This window comes from Lepidochelys kempii, chromosome 6, assembly GCF_965140285.1.
Source record: "Lepidochelys kempii isolate rLepKem1 chromosome 6, rLepKem1.hap1, whole genome shotgun sequence".
NCBI classification, from domain to species: Eukaryota; Metazoa; Chordata; order Testudines; family Cheloniidae; genus Lepidochelys; species Lepidochelys kempii.
In genome coordinates this window covers 121,370,273-121,390,640 of record NC_136385.1, presented here as the reverse complement: position 1 = coordinate 121,390,640, position 20,368 = coordinate 121,370,273, and the positions used below count along the sequence as shown (strand labels likewise).

General features: G+C 36.6%; 1 protein-coding gene across 9 annotated transcripts in view; it reads left to right on the top strand.

Moving 5' to 3' along the window:
• The window catches only part of PPM1A (protein phosphatase, Mg2+/Mn2+ dependent 1A), a 56,748-nt gene that overhangs the window by 24,847 nt on the left and 11,533 nt on the right, over positions 1-20,368 (top strand). For 4 of the 9 annotated variants that reach the window (XM_073349932.2, XM_073349933.2, XM_073349936.2 and 1 more), the window contains exons 2-5: positions 6,516-7,369; positions 9,770-9,887; positions 14,994-15,102; positions 20,128-20,185. In XM_073349932.2, coding sequence (XP_073206033.1) covers positions 6,536-7,369; positions 9,770-9,887; positions 14,994-15,102; positions 20,128-20,185 — 1,119 coding nt within the window. In that variant the 5' untranslated portion in view covers positions 6,516-6,535. Of the gene's footprint in view, positions 1-5,952; positions 5,974-6,031; positions 6,057-6,515; positions 7,370-9,769; positions 9,888-14,948; positions 15,103-20,127; positions 20,186-20,368 lie in introns of those variants that run through there. The other 5 variants (XM_073349940.2, XM_073349939.2, XM_073349934.2 and 2 more) reach the window with 3 other exon arrangements.

Below are 20,368 nucleotides of genomic sequence, written 5' to 3'. Positions count from 1 at the left end.
TAAATGAAACTAACGTGATTTGTTGTTCTACTGTTTTCCCACAAGGTTCTGAGTAGCAGTAGTCATACTGACCAGAGTCCTGTATATTTCAGCCTACTGCACTGTGTGGGGAAACTAGGAATGACAGCAGAGGCACCGTAGCTTTGTTTGCAGACTCAGAAAGACAGTGCTTTGGCTGAATCTAAAGCTATTTTTGCAACCATGAGGCCTAGAAATTTATTTTTTTAAATGAAAGCTGGAATTCTGCAGAAACTGAAGGCTTAGCAGCTTGCTCCTAGGTGAAAGTTTTCAAGGTGCAAATGTATGTCTGTCTTTTTTAAAGCCCAACTTGGAGCAGAAGTGAAGAACTTCCCTGTTGACTAAAATTTTATATAGAGTAACATTGTCATTAATCATACTTTTACAAAAGCGTGATAAACCACATATGATAAACCTTTGTCTAATGCTTTCTTCAGACAGCATTATGCTTTAATGCTGTAGGCTTTGAATAACTAAATTTCCTAGGATGAGTTCCACAACCACATTGTGGTTGTTCTCCGGTCTGATTATATTCACTGCTACATTAGATTTTAAAAATATATTAATTAACACAGGCAAACATCTCACCTTTAAATTCTAGTTTAGACAAAGTAGCAAGAGCTTTGACCTACCCTCATATTGGTGACTAAACTAACTTGACTGGAGTGGGGGTAGATACACTACTCCAAAAATTAACTGAACAGTGTTCCATTGGGGATTGCTAAAGTTTTATGACCGGTTTCAGAGTAACAGCCGTGTTAGTCTGTATTCGCAAAAAGAAAAGGAGTACTTGTGGCACCTTAGAGACTAACCAATTTATTTGAGCATAAGCTTTCGTGAGCTATGAAGTGAGCTGTAGCTCACGAAAGCTTATGCTCAAATAAATTGGTTAGTCTCTAAGGTGCCACAAGTACTCCTTTTCTTTTTGCTAAAGTTTTATATGGTCAATCTGTCTTAATAAAAGGTCTCATAGTCAAAGATATTGTCCTTTTAAAAATGTATACAAAAAAATTTAATGAAAAGGGAAACACCAACTTAAAAAGCACAGCTCTGTCTGAATATTTTGTTGCTATTTCTTTTAAAAGTTAACTCCTAAAACCTTTGTAATTTAAAGATTAGAGGAAAAAATCTAGTTTGTGTAGTTTGCATTTGACAAGCGCTTTGTGTATAGTCCGCTTTACTGTATTCTCTGTATATTTATCACTTTCCCTTTTTTGTGCAAATGGTTTACACAGTAGCAAGGGGTAAGAAATACTTTACAAAACATGAACTTGCTGTGCCAAATTCTTATTTTATACTCACATTTTCAAGTCCTGAATTAAAACTTGAAATTATTGAATTGATTAAATTCCATTGTTACTTTTTATAGAAGTTCATTCCAAAACATTCAAGGAATGTTATAGTGGAATAAATGAGCTGTAGTTTTCTAGGAAATAATTCCATTTTTGATTTATTGTAACACTATAAAAGAGTGGGGGTTAGGTCAGTATGATTTCAGTTGATGTTATAGCTGGAGAGAGAAATGCATTGTCAAGATGGTATACTCTATAGCAATTGTGGCATGACCCTTTTCATATGTGTAATATTTTGTATATGCTTTTAAGACATAGGTAACAGTATATGAAGTATGCATGCCTTAGCTACAGTTGCTGTGGGAATAATTTTTTAATTGATTATTGTGTTCAAATCCAGAATATTGTGGTAATATAATTTTAGCTATATTTCTTATTAAATAATGTAGATAGAACAAATGTGCACTTCCGCCATTGCATCTCCAAATAAATGTACAGTATATTTTTACAAGTGCATATAGATAGGCCTTGTCTACACTACAGTTTTCTCGACAAAAGTCAGGTTTCGTCAACAAAACTGGGGAGGTGTACACTCAATAGTGCTCCTCCTGCTGATTTAATTCTCCAATGATGACATAATAAAACCACCTCAACAAGCGGCATAGAGCTTTTTGCAACGAACTTAGAGCAATACCGTGTCAGCTGTAGCTCACGAAAGCTTATGCTCAAGTAAATTTGTTAGTCTCTAAGGTGCCACAAGTCCTCCTTTTCTTTTTGTGAATACAGACTAACACGGCTGCTACTCTGAAACCTGTCAGTATAGGCTGTGCGCTTGCTTATGTTGCCCTAAGTAGCCTCCAGGGTGTGTACCACAGTTCCCATCATGACCACCGGTAAGCGGTTTCTACTCTGCTGCAGGTACACAGACATACACCCCTCACCCTTTAAAGCCCCAGGAATTTTTGAAATTTCCACTTCCTGTTTGCTCGGTGTGGACAGCTCACCTTGCATCTTCCTAGCTAACAATGCTTGCTTTCTGCAGCAAGCGCACTCCCACCTGGAGTGCACTGGATCTGTTGGGTCTGTAGGGAGAGGAGGCTGTGCAGTCACAGCTCTGGTCCAGCTGTAGGAACTTTGACACCTATGAGCAGATTGCTTGTGGCATGGTTGAGAAGGGGCAGAAAAGGGCAGAAAGCATCAGTGCTGTGTGAAGATCGAGGAGCTGAGGCAGTTGTACCAGAAGGCAAGGGAGGCAAACCATCGCTCTGGTATGGTGCCAAAAACATGCCGCCTCATGAAATACTGCAGGATCAGTCACGTTGCATTCATAATGTTCATCACACGACTGGTGAGCAGTGCAGCATCCATGCTTTCAGGCAGAGATGGTGGGTACAAAGTTTACGGGAGCAATTGAAAAAAGCACGAAACCTAGTTGGAAGCCCTTGGAATTATGGGACAGAGAAATCTGCATCATGGGGCAATGATCCTTCCCCCATGGTGTACTTTGATCCCTTCCCAGAACTCCTAGCAGGAGATGGTGGTGGTTTTGCACAGTGGGGTAGCTACCCACAGTGCACTGCTCTATCTGTTGGTGCTAGAGCACCAACCGTGGATGCGCTGTGCAGACACAAGGATCGTTGTATGAATATGCACAAGCAATGTAATTACAGTGGTTTATGCTTGTCAGTGTAACTTAAGTCAACTTAATTCTGTAATGTAGATATGGCTATATACAGTATTTTGTTCATAGGCAGCATATACAGGTAATTAAATATACTGTCACTTTCCGATCAAATGTAAATATTCTAAGAACATAAGAATGGCCATACTTGGTCAGACCAGTGGTCCATTTAGCCAAGCATCCTGTCTTCCAACAATGGCCAATGCCAGGTGCTTCAGAGGGAATGAACTTGAACAGGCAATCATTGAGTGATTCATCCACTCCCAGCTTCTGACAGTTGGAGGCTAAGGACACCCAGGGCACTGATGGACCTATCCTCCATGAACTTATCTAATTCTTTTTGAACCTCATTATATTTTTGACCCTCACAACATCCCCTGCAAATGAGTTCCACAGGTCGACATTGCATTATGTGAAGAAGTACATTCTTCTGTTTGTTTTGAACCTGTTGCCTATTGATTTCATTGGGTGACCGCTGGTTCTTGTGTTCACGTGAAGGCGTAAATAACACTTCCTTATTCATTTTCTCCGCACCATTCATGATTTTATAGACTTTTATCATATTTTCCCCCTTAGGTGTCTCTTCCAAGCTGAAAAGTCCCAGTCTTTTTAACGTTTCCTGATGCTGAAGCTGTTCCATACCCTTAATCATTTTTTCTGCCCTTCTGTACCTTTTCTCATTTTAATACCTTTTTTGAGATGGAGTGACCAGAACTGCACGTAGTGTTCAGAGTGTACCATGGATTTATAAAGTGCCATTATATTTTTCTGTCATGTTATTTATCCCTTTCCTAGTGGTTCCTAACACTGTTAGCTTTTTTGGCTGCTATTGCATATCGAGTGGATGTTTTCAGGGAACTACCCACAATGACTCCAAAATCTTTCTTGAGTGATAACAGCTAATTTAGATCCCATCTCTATTTTGTATGTATAGTTTGGATTATGTGCATTACTTTGCACTTATCAACATTGAATTTCATCTCCTATTTTGTTGTCCAGACACCCAGTTTTGTGCAATCCCTTTGTAACTTTTCACAGTTTGCTTTGGACTTACCTTGAGTAATTTTGTATCGTCTGCAAAATGTGCCACTTCACTGTTTTATTCCTTTTTCCTCTCAGGCTGTGTGCGCTAGAGTATGCACGTTTCGCTTCCAACAGAGATGGGGGTGGGGGAGGAAGAAAATATCTGGAAAGCTACCAGGATTAATTTGTTCCTTATAGGTATTTAATGTTCTGCTGGAATAAAGTGTTGCTGTCATCTTTAAGACAGTGTGGATCAGTTCCTTTATATGCATAATGACAGGTTTCAGAGTAGCAGCGGTGTTAGTCTGTATCCGCAAAAAGAAAAGGACTTGTGGCACCTTAGAGACTAACAAATTATTTGAGCATAAGCTTTCGTGAGCTACAGCTCACTTCACAGCCGATGAAGTGAGCTGTAGCTCACAAAAGCTTATGCTCAAATAAATTTGTTAGTCTCTAAGGTGCCATAAGTCCTCCTTTTCTTTATATGCATGTTTACCCCTTGAAAACAACACATATAAGTGAAATGTTCTGCCACCATAACAGCCTCATTTGGGCCTGTGGCACACTGAAGTTGAGGACTCTTTCCTGGTCAATTTTATGCGTAGCCTATCAATCATCAGATGGAATAGGACTTTGCCAGCTTTTCTTTATCTTGTGTTGCATCACGACAGGTTGCACAGTCCAAATGATGCAAAACTTCTGAGCATGCAAAATTTGAGCTGATTTGAGTGATTTCATGACTATGTAATTAAACTGGTAGGGATTAAAAGGGCAAGATGAATGGCTAGGGTGTGAGAGTACAGTAACTCTCAATTAATATTGTAGTTATGTTCCTGAAAAATGCGACTTTAAGTGAAACAATGTTAAGCGAATCCAATTTCCCCATAAGAATTAATGTAAATGGGGGGTGGGGGGTAGGTTCCAGGGAAATTTTTTTCACCAGACAAAAAACTAGCACACGCACAATATAAGTTTTAAACAAACAATTTAATACTGTACACAGCAATGACAATTGTGAAGCTTGGTTGAGGTGGTGAAGTTAGAGGGTGGGATATTTCTCAGGGAATGTCTTACTGCTAAATGATGAACTAGCACTCGGCTGAGCCTCAAGGGTTAACTCGTTGTTAATGTAGCCTCACACTCTACAAGGCAGCAGGAATGGAGGGAGGGGAGACAGCATGGCAGAGACAGACACACACAGAGTGTGTGTGTGTGTGAGAGATGCACATTGTCCCTTTAAGTACGCTGACCCCACTCTGAGTACATTACCTTTTTAAATATATCAGGAAGTTGAGAGAGCAGCTGTGGCCAGCAAGCTCCTTCCCTCCTAAGCCCTGTCCTGTGTCCCCCCTGCTCTATGGAGATGGGGTGAGCAGGAGCACGGGGGAGGGAGGACACCCTGACATTAGTCCCCTTCCCTGCACACCAAGCAGGAGGCTCCAGGGAGCAGCTCCAAGGTAGAGGGCAGGAGCAGCACATGGCAGTGGGGGGAGGGACAGCTGAACTGCCGGCAATTGATAGTCTTCTGGGCGGCTGCTGCACGGGGAGCAGGGAGCTGATGGGGGGTTGCCGGCCCACCCTGGTTCCATGCTCCCCCATCCTCTCCCCAGCTAGCTGCAACAGGCTGCTCTTCCTGCAAGCAGTGGACAAAGCAGGCAGCTGCCAAACAACGTTATAAGGAAGCATTGCACAACTTTAAACAAGCATGTTCCCTAATTGATCAGCAGCGGGACGACTAAGTGAGGAGTTACTGTACAGAGCAGTCAAAATAGACTAGTCGATTTACACTATTTAAAAGCATAGTAGTGTTTCTTGGGTACAAATATGTGCTTTGTTCTCTGCACCCACAGAAGAGTGAATAAAGAAAATATTAAAATATTTGCTTACTGTGTATATGAAATGTGAATTTCTAATACTTGTAATTTTATTTCCAAACAGATTTCTGCAAACATGTCAAAGGTAGTTTTTCCTCCTTGAATTATAAGCACACAGAACGTTTGAGGTTTTAAACACATCTGGACCACAAAATAGACATCTGAGAAGTTAGTTGCTGTAAAAAAAAAAAAATAACCAAGTCTAAGATGTCTATGCTAGTTAAAATAGTTTGAATGGTGGTTTTTGTTATACTTATTTTCACTACAAGTGTTTTGATGAAAACCACAGACACTAAACTAGTGTAAACCTTCTTCATGCATGGTTACAGCTTAAATATTTACAAAAACATACAGAGTACACTCAATTAGTAGTGAGGTCCTTACTTAAATCAACAAAAGCAAAACAAGGCAGTTCAGAGTTAAGGCTGACATTTTAGTTAACTCATTATTATGTAAAATATTGAGTTAAGGACCAAAAGTCAGCCATAAATTTTAACTTCCCATCTTCATTTGTCTTACCTTAATATTATTTAAGTAACATTTTCTGTATTTAATAGTTTCTAGTAACATGTTCAAATGGTTTTGTTTTGTAGAAATAGCTTAACAATAATATTCTTTTTTCCTTAGAACTGAAGGAACAAGTCATCATGGGAGCGTTTTTAGACAAGCCAAAGATGGAGAAGCATAATGCCCAAGGGCAGGGTAATGGGCTACGTTATGGGCTAAGTAGTATGCAAGGTTGGCGAGTTGAGATGGAGGATGCACATACAGCTGTTATTGGTTTGCCAAATGGACTTGATGGATGGTCATTTTTTGCTGTATATGATGGGCATGCTGGATCCCAGGTTGCCAAATACTGCTGTGAGCATTTATTAGATCACATCACAAGCAACCAGGATTTTAAAGGGTCCGATGGACCACCCTCTGTGGAAAGTGTAAAGAATGGAATCAGAACAGGTTTTCTGCAAATTGATGAACATATGAGAGTAATCTCTGAGAAGAAACATGGTGCAGATAGAAGCGGGTCAACAGCGGTGGGTGTCATGATTTCTCCTCAACACACTTACTTCATCAACTGTGGAGACTCAAGAGGTTTACTTTGTAGAAACAGGAAGGTTCACTTCTTCACACAAGATCACAAACCAAGTAATCCACTGGAGAAAGAGCGTATACAGAATGCAGGTGGTTCTGTAATGATTCAACGTGTGAATGGCTCTCTTGCTGTGTCTAGAGCTCTTGGGGACTTTGATTACAAATGTGTCCATGGGAAAGGCCCTACAGAGCAGCTTGTCTCACCTGAGCCTGAAGTTTACGAAATTGAGAGATCAGAAGAAGATGATCAGTTTATCATACTGGCTTGTGATGGTATCTGGGATGTTATGGGAAATGAAGAGCTCTGTGACTTTGTAAGATCCAGACTCGAAGTCACTGATGACCTTGAGAAAGTTTGCAATGAGATAGTCGACACCTGCTTGTACAAGGTAGTCAGAATTTTAAGAGGAGAAACCTATTATGTTTTCAGTAAAGTAGTAGGAGTTTTTCTATTGTCAACAAGATGAAAATAAATTTCAATTCAGATCTATAGAGTAGCTGAAGTTTAGTTTCTGTACAATTTTGTAACAATAACTATATGATACAATCATTCCACTGTTGAGCCACTTACTAGAATGCCATTGGGGATATAACTAGGAGCAGCAAATAGTAAGGTCACGTGGACTTCAATAATGGGTCTCCTTATTTGTTTAGAAGTTTTTAAATCATGTAAAGATATGTTGCGCTCTATGGCAAGCTAGTTAGCACTTTTAAAAATGACCAATGGAAATAACAGTGACCTTTTTGCTGCTTCACAATGCAATAAAAATGGATTTTAAAACATTTGATAGAAATATCAGGTCTTATATCACGTTTCATATAGAGACTGAATTACTTGAGAATTGGTGGTATTGGCATGAGTGGAAAATTTAGTAGCTGAGGAGAAATTATCTATTTCTAAGATTAAAGAAAGGAAATGGAAAAAATATATAAGCAGCTTTTATACCTTCCAAAGAAGTAAATAAAGGCAACAAACAATTTATTTTTTCCTCTTCTATCACTGGGGAAACGTAGCATTTCTGCCTGAATCATGCCAAAACCATACAAAATGACTGAACTTTGGTTTCTAAAATTAAGAACTTCAATTAACTACTGAAATCTTTGATCTGATTTTTTTTAAATTGTTCCTTATATAATTTTACATTTGCATAAAAAAATCTTTTCTTGTACAGTTACTTACAGATTATTACATATAGCTTTTAGCTGTCCAAGAGTCCAACTAATTACATCTGCTCAAGAAGACAGGCACAATTTTTACTTAATAAATACAGATTTTGTGATTGGTTTTTTATGCAATGAGTCCGAATTTGTATGTTTCTGTAAACAAAATGAAAGGTTGTTCTGTTGCTTAATAGGACAGACTGAACATTGTTAAAATTTCATAGTTTGTTTTAACTTTCCCTAGACAAGCATTTAATCCTATTTATAATACTGAGCTTTGTTATGCAAGCTGTAAATAAAGGCAGGATCGCATTGTTAGTATTGGCACCATATCTCTAAAGAGGTGTGAAACAATGACCCCGTTAACTATGTAATAGTTTTCTAGAGACAAGGTGGGTGAGGTAATATCTTTTATTGGACCAACTTCTGTTGATGAGAGATATCGGAAGACAAGCTCCACAGAACTCTGGTATCTGTCACCAACAGAAGTTGGTCCAATAAAAGATATTACCTCACCCACCTCGTCTCTCTAATATCCTGGGATAAACGTAGCTACAACAACATTGCATAAATAGTTTTCTATCATTTTAAAAAGTTAAACTTCATTCACTGCCAGTTTTTCATTTATAATTTCAGCTGCGCTAGTATGGGAAATGTAAATACCACAGGACAATACTGATTGGTTTAGGCACCAATCTTGCAAATACTTGCATCCGTGCTTACCATTATTCACATGAGTAGTCTCATTGGTTTCAATAGGACTACTTGTGTTTAAAGTTCAGCATCTATGTAAGTGTTTGCGGAATAGGGCCCTTAACAGTTGGAAAATCATTTGAATCAATATTTAGTACTTTTTTCTGCAAAGCATGGTTGTACAGTACTGCATTCAAGTATTTTATTAAAGTTGTGCTTATTTTGCTCACTTGCGTTCTAAAAGTTTACATAGTGAGAAATATTTATATGCGCAAATGAAAATGTGTATGTCACAAACACTACTTCCTCTTAATGACTGGCCCTTAGGCCTACTGTGGGGAACTGTTTATGAAAAATGCACATTTGACGCTAGCAATATTTTTAGGTGTCTAAGTTGGGTTTTTTGGTTTGCTTTATAACTGGCTTCAGATACCTTAAATATTCCTATTTAAGCATTTAATATTTCTACAGCTAATGTAATCTTTCCCTCCAAACAATATTAAGATTTAAGCAGGATGGAAACAAGTTTTATAAATCTCAGTAATAAATCTCCCATGTTAGTTTTGCAAATAATTTCAGCATTCAGCAAGACGGGAGTCATCAACTTGTAGGCACATTGTAAACATCAATCATGAAGAAAAAAGTTAACAAAGTACATTTAAAAGCCTGTTTGTACTGAATGATACTCAACATGCAGACTTCTTGAACAGTTATTTGTAAATGATACCATTTTTTATTTAATGGTATGATGGAAGAAAAGTATTCTAATTTCACGTGATGAGCAAAATATTTTACTTACTTAAAATTTTATTTTTTATTTTAATTTTAAATAATTTTATAAACTGCTTTGATATGGCCTTGGGATAAAATCAGTGTGTATTACTCACTGGATACAGGATATTGTCTCATCTGTTTTTGTTTTTTTCCACTACCAGGGAAGTCGAGACAACATGAGTGTGATTTTGATCTGTTTTCCAAGTGCACCAAAGGTATTGCCAGAGGCGGTGAAGAGAGAGGCAGAGTTGGACAAGTACCTGGAAAGCAGAGTAGAAGGTGGATCATTTAAAAAAAAATAAGTAGCTTTGTTTCTAAACAATCCCCCAAACAACTAAACTCTAACACCTGTAGGGTTTTTTTTATTAAACCTTTAAGTGCCGTTGGACATTTAGGCTGTCTGCACTTGGAGCTAGGAGGTGTGATTTCTAGCTTGCATAGACATACTCCTACTAGATCTCATTGAGCTAGCGCTCTAAAAATAGTAGCGTAGCCGTGGTAGCGTGGGCTGCTTTGGACAGTGGCACAGGCTAGGTACGTCGACTACAAATGCTCCTGGACCCTGAGATGTACAGGCAGGACGGATAGCCTTTGCTGCTGCTCACTGCTGCCCTTGCCATTGTGGCAACATTACTATTTTTGGAGCTTACAAGAGTCTCTCTAGATGAGTTGGGAATCGCACCTCTAGCTCCAGGTGTAGATGTAGCCTGCATATACATCTCTGAAAAAGGCACTCCTATATTCCGTTGGATGTATGCTGTATGTCATGACAAAATGCTACTGAAACAGAAACCGCAGAAGCTTATGGCCCTGGAGATTCTATTTAGGATGGCAGAGGAAAGTAATCTACTTGTGCTCAAAGTTCTTGATGAGTCCATTGGCATCACTAACTTCAGGCCAGTAAATTCCGATTCCTGGCATGTGCATTTGAATGAAATCTGGCAGCATATTTTTGAAGATGGTAATTTGAGTGCCATTTTTCTGTAAAGCTATGTACAATTACATGGCCCTAATAAGTATATTGTATGATAATTTAAGGGCCACAGCAATGTTACTGTTAACATAATAGCACTTGCTAATATGATTATATTTAAGAGTAAAAGCCTATCAACATTTGTGTTATAGCTAAACCTTAAACATTCATACTGAACTGAAGCTGGGCATATAATGTACAATCCTGCCAGTAACCTTTTTAAAAGCAAATTTTATTTTCATTTGTGTTTTTTATATTTTAAAAGGGAAAGAGAAGGAACTGTTGTTTCAGGCACTTTGTGCCATATGCCTAGACATGTGTTGATTTAAACCATAATTTAACAATTTTGTAATCTGGACTGTAGTGCCTATGGGTATTAAAAACTGAAGCAGAGATTGGGGTTTAAGAAGCAGCTGCCACTGGTGTGCTCAGATCTCCTAAATATTAAATTTCCTAAATATCTGAAACACTTACTGTACACATGCAATTTAGTATATAGGTGAAATTAACATTTTTCAAATGGAAACATATTGAGGATATAGATTTTAATTAATCAGTTATTATGAATGTATCATGTTTTTAATATCTAGGGTAAGAGTCCCTAATAGCATACATTGGCGTGATATACACAGCTCTTAGGGTTTGTCAGATCAGTGACTGATGAATTATATAAATGCCCCATGAACTTTTTTCCCTTTTAACTGTTAACAAAAATCTTGGAGATTGGAGATTTGACTTAACTCTAAGGCCAAAGTAAGTTAAGGTTGCATCTCCATTAACTGATCCCATTGGCCTGTGTGTATTACAGTAGATGAAATGGGAACATCACGTCCAGATATTGCTGAATGAAGATCCTAAGTATTAGAACTGCATAAGGTTATGCTGTAGGGAACAATGCATTTGTTTGGTTGCTGAGTTTCTTGCATTTTTAGAAATAACATATTTCAGGGACAAGTGAAACTTCGTTTTTGTCTGTGTGAATGGGGAAAATTTACATGATATAAAGCACTTTAATCCGAATTCGGTGGACACATTTAGAAAAATATATTGCTGCTATAGAGTCCACACTTTGTTTTAAAGTTATTTTCCTGGGACTTAAACATCTTTTCCCTTTGATAATGCACACAGAAATAGTATTTACACTTTTTATTATAAGCAAAAAATGCAACCAGATAGCAGTTTATAACATAACATAGTTTCAGAACTTACAGTCCTCACTCGCATGAGTGAAATTTTTGGGACTTAATGTGAGAAAGGTAAACTCAAGCCACAATGTCACTTTATTACATTAAACTTAACCATATTTATGCAATTAAAATAAGATTGTTTCATGCTGGAAACTTAATATACAGTATTGTCTACTGAGGTGGGACTAATATGGCCATTGCTGAAACTTTCAACACTGTGCTGAATAATCTTACTACTGTTATCTTGAAATGCCTTAGTAATAATGCAGTTTTTAAGATTTTAAAAGCTTCAATTTCAGTTGAAGAAATTGGTAAATGTAAAGAAATTCTGAAAGTAGTTTTTACCAGTCTGTAATGTCTAATTTAGAAAATTAAAATACAATAAAATGGAAATTTTGTGAATGAGCATTGCAGTACATAGCAGTTATATAACAAAATAGGTGTTTGACCAGCAAACATAGTCCAAGTAATGAGGTTAGATTATATTTTAATATAAATTTTCTTGTTGATCAATTACATAAAAGCATTTTTCATCCCATAATGTGCAGTAAAATCTTATTTTAATGTTTTCATATTGAAGTTTGTTGTACTTACTGCTGTAAAGAAGGCCCTGTATTGATGGCCATCTTGAACTACAAATGGGAATAAAAAAACCTGGCTGATATAAGAAGGTTTCTACTCTCCCCCTTACACCTGACTATCCTTCACTCCTTTAACCTACATTCTTGCATCAATGTTGGACGCTTCTGTGGCTCACATTTAGAGCTGAAAATGTCTAACAGGAGGTGAAGTAAGAGTGACAAAACATCTTTGTGCAATCCCTTTCCAGTAAATCAGTGTTGCTTCTAAAAGGTTTTGAAGACTTGCTGGCTGAAAAGATTAATCAGTCATTCCCAGATGTTACTCTAGTTGCACTATTACTCCAGTTACTGAGCTGGTTTGACTCGCTTCTTTTTTTTTTTTTAAATTAACATTCCTTAAGGTTTTTGACTCATTCTTTAAAACACATTTTGTATCATATACATACTTAATATAGTAACAGATCTGGTTATTAGATGCATGTAATCCACGGAATTAATTGAAATTGATAGTTTTAAATTAACTGGCCATTTTTCAGCAAAACCTGAAATGTTAGATTTTTAAGAATTTTATATGAAATTTCCATTCAAAACTGGAAATAAATACATTTTGAATTCTTTATTTTTAGTGTAAGTACATTTTTTTCCCCACTGTCTTAAATGGTGAAAACATTTAGAAGGTTTAAATTAGGTCAGAGAAAGGGATGCAAGATGCATTGAAACAAAAGATAATTTAATAATTATTTAAAAAAAAAAAAAGCAATGGATTGGTTCCATTTGTTGTCATCAGTGTTATTTCAGACTGTATCTATAGTTCTATCAGAGTATAAATGTATTCATTTAGTGGTGACTGTATGTTAAATGTACTGCAGCTTTAGGTTGTGAAACTGTGTAGTTTAGGCAAACTATAAATCCCTTTATTTTTGTACGGCAGAACTTTAGCTTTAGAATGATGTAGAATATACTAGATGTTGAAGATTACACAATAAAGGAACTTGGCAAACCAAATCTGAGATCTTTGCTTTTTATTCAGATTTAAGAGTGTTAGAATTCTCTTTACTAAATGCTAGATGGTAAAATATGAATTTTGGCCATAGTTCTTCAGAAAGTGGGACATTTTGAGTTTTGAGATGTTTGCCTAATGTGTAGTGTCACATGTTGGATTTCTTTCCTACTTAAAATGTAGAACTAAATAGCTAATACTTTGTACTGCAAATTTTGACATTTGGTTATTTTACTGCAAGTAAGCGTATGCCAGTGTTTCCAGTGTCAATTACTTGCATAGAATCTGGCGGCAAATTGGACTAAAACTTTTTGCATGGAAGGTTGCATCCCAGAAAACCTGTTCCGTGCACACAAATCAGTTCATGAATTTGTACTATTTTTTTATTTAAAAGGAAAGTATACTGGTTTTAGATACTTTAGTGTAACATTAACTCACCAATATGAGTTTAAAATGGTATATCGTACATCTTGATTTTTTTTTTCAGTATTGGGATAAAAAGATAAATTGTAAAAATATTTAAATTGAAAGTGGGTTCTCCATGTGTTCAAACTACTTTTTTCAAATAAATTTTGGAAAGATTTTACTATATAAAGAATATTTAACTGTGCACGCGCATTTTTGTACACTTGCCATGACATCCACTTGAAGATCAGCAACTCCAAGCTGATTGATTGATAAAGTATCCTTCTTAAATAATGTCTTTGAAGGAGTTTCTAGTGTATTGAGAAATGTATATACATTTAAATGTCATGGGATAGTAGACAATTCTCATTTACCTTGTAAAAAAATTTTTAATTGATTTCACAAAACTGGAAGAAGTCTGATTCCCCTCCCCCTCCAGAGGTGATAACTAACTTAAATTCAGCTGCAGATGTGGGTGTTCAACACTTCAGAAGATAAGGCTTAAGAAATGTAGCTATCTGTAACTTTATTCTTAGCACACTTTGCTGTGGCTACTGTAGAGAGTCTCTTGCTTACCTGATGAGAGGTGGATTGTGTTTGTTGTATGTAAAATCACCTGCTGTTGAAATATCCCTTTGAGTTAAGGACAGAGTTCTATCTTAACTCTGACATTCTTGGCTCTTGTCTGTTTATGCGTGATGACTTTTAATGTTTTTATGTTAATAATCTGCAATCTGGTATAACTATATAAAGCATATTTTAAACAAAACACTTAACTTCTTGTTTCTTCAAAATATTATATTTTCTACCATGGCAATAACCTTTTAACATCCATTCATATATTAAAAAAAAAAAATGGACATTAAACCCGGCTTTTTCACAGGATGTTTCTTTGGCAAAATACAATAATTATGTTCTAGTGAAGCCTATTTAGAACTACCTAGTTTGTTTACCTGTTAAGATACCCTTTGTTATGTGATATACTAATCAAAATGATTAAAATTTTGGAAGTATAGAACTATGTGAAGAACAGATCATAGTTGGTATTTTTTTTTGTCAAATATACAATAGCTTTTTACAGGTACACTGGCTTTTTTGTTGTGGCACCAAAGATTAGTGTCCAACATGGTAAATGCTGTCTTTTAAAATGTTAAACTGCTTTTTGATAAAACTGAGTGTTTCAATCTTTTCAAGTTAAATTTGGACTGCACTTACAAAAAAAGTACTTCTGATTCCCAGAGATCATAAAGAAGCAGGGTGAAGGAGTACCAGACTTAGTCCACGTGATGCGTACGTTAGCAACTGAGAGCATCCCAAACCTCCCGCCAGGGGGTGAATTGGCAAGCAAGTGAGTCTATGTTAGTGTAAATGTGCTTTTGGTCTAAATTAACAGAGACTTTTTGTAAGGCCACTCTTAAAAAAATAAATAAATTTGAAATAAGGTTTATGGGGACAAAAGGGCATCATCCATTCTCAACTAATATCTTTCACATTTTGATCTGTTTTAAGTTCGGAAAGAAATCCATGCACAAGACTGTGGTTGATTGTGGATGATAGTTTCTAAAATTAAAAATATGTGAATGTCAAACTATAGTTGCAGAAAGAATGGACTGCTTTTAAGGGTGGCCTCCTCTGTTAACTGTAGCTTTAAAATGTTTACTGCTTTTACTTTTTAAGATGTAAGGGAAATGTAATGCATATAATGGCTCATTTTGAAAAGTAGTTTATGTACTTAGTTAACAAACAGCGATTACTCAGTGCATTTAATGCTTCACTTGGCAGCTTTCTTTGCTTTTGCTTTTTTGTTAAATTTATATCTCTTTTCTAGAATTATAAATGAGCTCTTTAGCTAATTATCCCTTTAAAGGAAATTACTGCTTCACCCTGGCTAAGCGGGGGATAGAATTTAAAGCTTTATACGATTCATTTTGATTGTTGTCTTGAAGAAATAGTCTGAAACAGACTTACTAATTTTATACATTAGCATTAAACCATCAAAGAATTCAAATCTCAAGCTCCTCTGTCCAGTAAACCAAGCAATTTTAGTACAGATTGCTCACAAACCAATATTTTTCTATATAAAATGTATGTAATATGAATACATTATAAATCATCTATTTCAAATGTTATCATTTTCATAGTGTGGTGTTTGCTTAAGCATGATAGCTTTCTTTTAGTTGTCTTTGTAATAAATTATCTCTGTTAGTGATGTCAGTTATGACTTTCAGTGAGCAATAAACAGCTAGACTCCAGAGCAAATGAACTTCTAAAGAAGCAAAAACCTTGTTTTCATGCTAATGTTTCAGTATTTTTTAAAAAAAAAAGAGAGAGAAAACTGACCAGGCATTACGAGATGTCGAAATGGTATCTATTTTTAGAATATATTTTTCTTTGAAGCATCATAAATCTGAGTTCTTGTTGATACATTTGGCAAATCTAAATATTGTAACATTAAATTGGAATGTATATCATTCTTTTGACTCATCTTTCTAGCTCTGTTTTTTTTGTTTTTTTCCCCTTCTGTTGGGTTTGTGAGCAAGTCTCTTCTGCTGCACCTGGCTTAAGAGTATTTTTATGGTGCTACTGAAAGTGGTGAAAACAAACACCTTTTCATGGGAGACTGTTATTTGTGTTGCAGCAGAGCTACATAACCCTGAGATGTTAGATCTGTTCTGTTTGTTATTAATCTGTTTATAGGACACAGTATATGTTACCCAATTGGACTACCTGGTTGATTTAAATAACCTAGACTGCAGCTAATTTTAAGGTAGACTGTCAGTGTTGAGACTAAAAATTGACTTTTACTCCCATCCCCTGTTGGTGTTTCTGACTTCAGGATTCTCTTGTGGGTGTTTGTGTGATAATTTTGCAAACCAATTGTTATGGCTTATTGGTTTTGTTTTAAAGAAATATCTGCGATACCTGAAATCAACTGTGTAACTGAGCATACACTGATTTTTTTAGTCTGAGATGCAGGCATTTAGCTAGTTAGTGAACAAATGCAATAGCAGCTTAGGACCAGATTCAAGAAACCATTCCCTGTTCAGGGACAGCACTTAAAGAATCTGCTCAAATCGCAGGGAAGTCAATGGGGATTTAAGAATGTTTTTAACTTTTAAATAAAAACAATGAGGAGTCCTTGTGGCACCTTAGAGACTAATAAATTTATTTGGGCATAAGCTTTTATGGGCTATAACCCACTTCATCAAATGCATGGAGTGAAAAATACAGTAGACAGGTATGAGTATACAGCACATGAAAAGACGGGAGTTGTCTTACCAAGTTGGGTTCAGTGCTAACAAGGCCAATTCAATTAGGGTGGATGTGACCCATTCCCAACAGCTGACAAGAAGGTGTGAGTATCAACAGACGGGAAAATTACTTTTTGTAGTGACCCAGCTGCTCCCAGTCTTTATTCAGACCTAATTTGATGGTGTCAAGTTTGCAAATAAATTCCAGCTCTGTAGTTTCTCTTAGAAGGTTTTTTTGTTGAAGAGTGGCCACTTTAAGTCTGTTATTGAGTGCAGGGAGATTGAAGTGCTCTCCTACTGGTTTTTGAATGTTACAATTCTTGATGTCTGACCCAGGAACCAACCCGGCAACAAACCCCGTTGCCAACTCTGTCTGCATATCTATTCAAGGGACACCATCATAGGACCTAACCACATCAGCCACACCACCAGGGGCTCGTTCACCTGCACATCTACCAATGTGATATATGTGCCAGCAATGCCCCTCTGCCATGTGCATTGGCCAAACCGTACTGTCTCTACACAAAAGAATAAATGGACACAAATCAGACATCCAAATAAATTTGGATCCAAATTATGCCCAAATAAATTTGCTAGTTTCTCAGGTGCCGCAAGGACTCCTTGTCGTTTTTGCTGATACAGACTAACACAGCTACCCCTCTGAAACCTTTAACTTTTAAATGTGTGCTTAATTAAGTTACTGAACTGGGCCTTAATGGAACTCAAAAGGATGCTGTTGATTTGAAAATCACATTTATCTAAAAATTGTCTACTTGTAACACCTGAGATAATTATGTCTAAAAGATTAGAGAGAGGTCTGTTTTTCAGTTTGTACATGGAATATCACTTTTTGATGCTCAGTTTTTCTGTTTCCCTTGTTTATCTAGGACTTTTCAAACAGTAAGGGGGTCGGGGAAGGGAAAGACTTTTTTAAAAAAGAGAGAGAGAAATGTTATGGTAAACCCACACATTTTTCAAGGGAAATCGAGGACAGTGGTAGTACCTGAAACTACTTATAAATCTTTTATAAAAATTGACTAGATGTCAAAATGATGGGGTTCTGAAAAAGTCCTGGGTGGTGTTTGATTTGTTGTACTGCCATGCTCTGTTAAAGGAAATAATTTTCTCAATTATTTTAATTATAATACACTTTTTTTTTCTTTGAGTAATTTAGAGTATTTTACTGATTAAATTTCAGGTTTGACATGATTGCATAGCTAGCTGCTTCGTCTTTGAGAATCTTTTCACAGAGACAGCATTATTATTGGGACGTTTTTATCATGCTGAAGTTAATTTATTAAAATTAGAAGCAAAAAGTTTAGTTTAAAAAGCTAAAGCTGAAATTTTTTCAGTGGAGTCCAACAATACCCTAAAACAGTATAACTTTCTCTTCAAAAATTGTACACCTTTTGGAATTCTAGACAATGGGATGTCTGGAAATGAGCAGGTAATAGATCCAGATTGTTACCCATGGCCTTATAATCAATCCCTACCTTGTTTATGCTGTCCTCAAGTTACTAGGTGATTCTTGGAAGTGGATGTGCTGATTAGGATCTTCCTTGTTCCCTTGTCCCCTTTGCTGTTCTCTGCCTATCATGGATCCTCCCTGCTTATTCCTCACCCAAAGTCCCTCATTCCAAAACTAGATACACCAACCCACAACCTTGCTAGCATGCTACCAACATGGCCCCTCCAGGATACTGACCCCTTTATGTTTTCCTGTATTTCTTACGCTATCCCTGAACATATGCCTGGAGTCTGTAATAGGTCAGTTTATATTTATAAGTATTGAAAAAAATAAAAATAGCTCATTCTGAGTGTAGCCCAGTCTGCAATCATGACTAACAGAAAGACAAGGGGAAGGGCTATATTCTGCCACTTTAAGGCATGAAGATGTGAGCAGAGCACTTCTCCACCTGACCCTATTGTACAGAGTAAGAACTGAGGCATTCTTCAGCTTTGTCCCCCATTCCCCCTCCCCTGCAAAAAAAAACTCCTGTCATCCAGGAAAAAAGTCTTTAAAATCTCTTACTTGTATTAGACCTTCATTTTCCTAGTTATATCATGCTTTCTGAGGAAGGCAAGTACTTCTTCTTTTGCTTAGCATTCCACTGTTTTTTAGTATTGTTGCTCTAACGAACCCCTTGTTAATCTCTTTCCTTACAGTTAGGTAAGCAGGGATCACAAGCTATTTTTATGTTTTATTATATAGCTTTGTACATTAACCCTCTACTCTGCATCCACCCCCAAAGTGCAATCAGCAAGGCACAAAAATGGGGAGGGGAGGAGTACCAAAGCCAAGCTGTTTTGTGAGACATTACAAAAATTTAAAGTTCAGATGTGAGCAAAAGGTAGATTTCAACACACTATAAACTCATTTGCTGATTTTTACCAAATTCCCCAGGAATATATCTGTTACAGGGTGAGAGATGCTATACAAAATTTCTGTTTTAAGTTAAAATTGGTTTCTTTTGAAGGATAATTGTAAAAGGGAATTGAAAATTGGGCATGCAATGGGAAGCTGCTGCTGCTACTGCTCTATTTAAAAAAAAAAAAAACCTAACAAGATTTATAATGGAAACTAACTTAAACCAAACTAAGAATGCAGAGTTTTCATTAAGGGGCGCACAAAAAATTGTATTCAGAAAATACAAATATAGTGCTCTCTTGTGAAAAATATTATCTTTGTACATCAGTGGTGTATTATTTACTGCCACCATATCCCGCAAGCACACAAATGCATATTGTTTATGCTGCTCATCGCTCTGTAACCTCCTTGTCTTATTACTTTGAAGACAAAATGTGGGCATGCCCCTGACAGTATATCAGGAGCAGACAGTCTAATTGAAAAGTCTCATATGCAAATATGTAATTTTCCATTTTGTTGGCAAAACCCTTAGGAGTGTTTACCTTTTTAAACTGTCTCTTCCTGAATCCAAAAGAGAGCCCTGCATACATTACATGGAAACATAGCTTTACTTGCAAAAAACTTAAGTTCTATGCATTTTGAATCGTTTTACCATTTTTAAAGTTTTGCGTTTTAGTACGTCATGACTGCATTTAGGAAATATGTGACTTCATTTAAAAAAATCCTTAACATTTTGTTTTCTGCTTTGGTTTAGACGGAGTGTGATTGAAGCTGTTTATAACAGACTGAACCCCTATAGAAATGATGATGCTGTAAGTACTTTCATTCTCCTATCATTTCCGTCCTACCCTTTGAAATCTTTCAGCTTGTTTGTGCAGACCCTACCACAACTCTTTGAAGGGGGAGGGATTTTTTCCAAAAGTGCGTTCTGTAGACTGTGCCCTGTGAGTTCTCTTCTGCCCTTTCCCTCATCTGAACCTTCAGAACTCTCATTT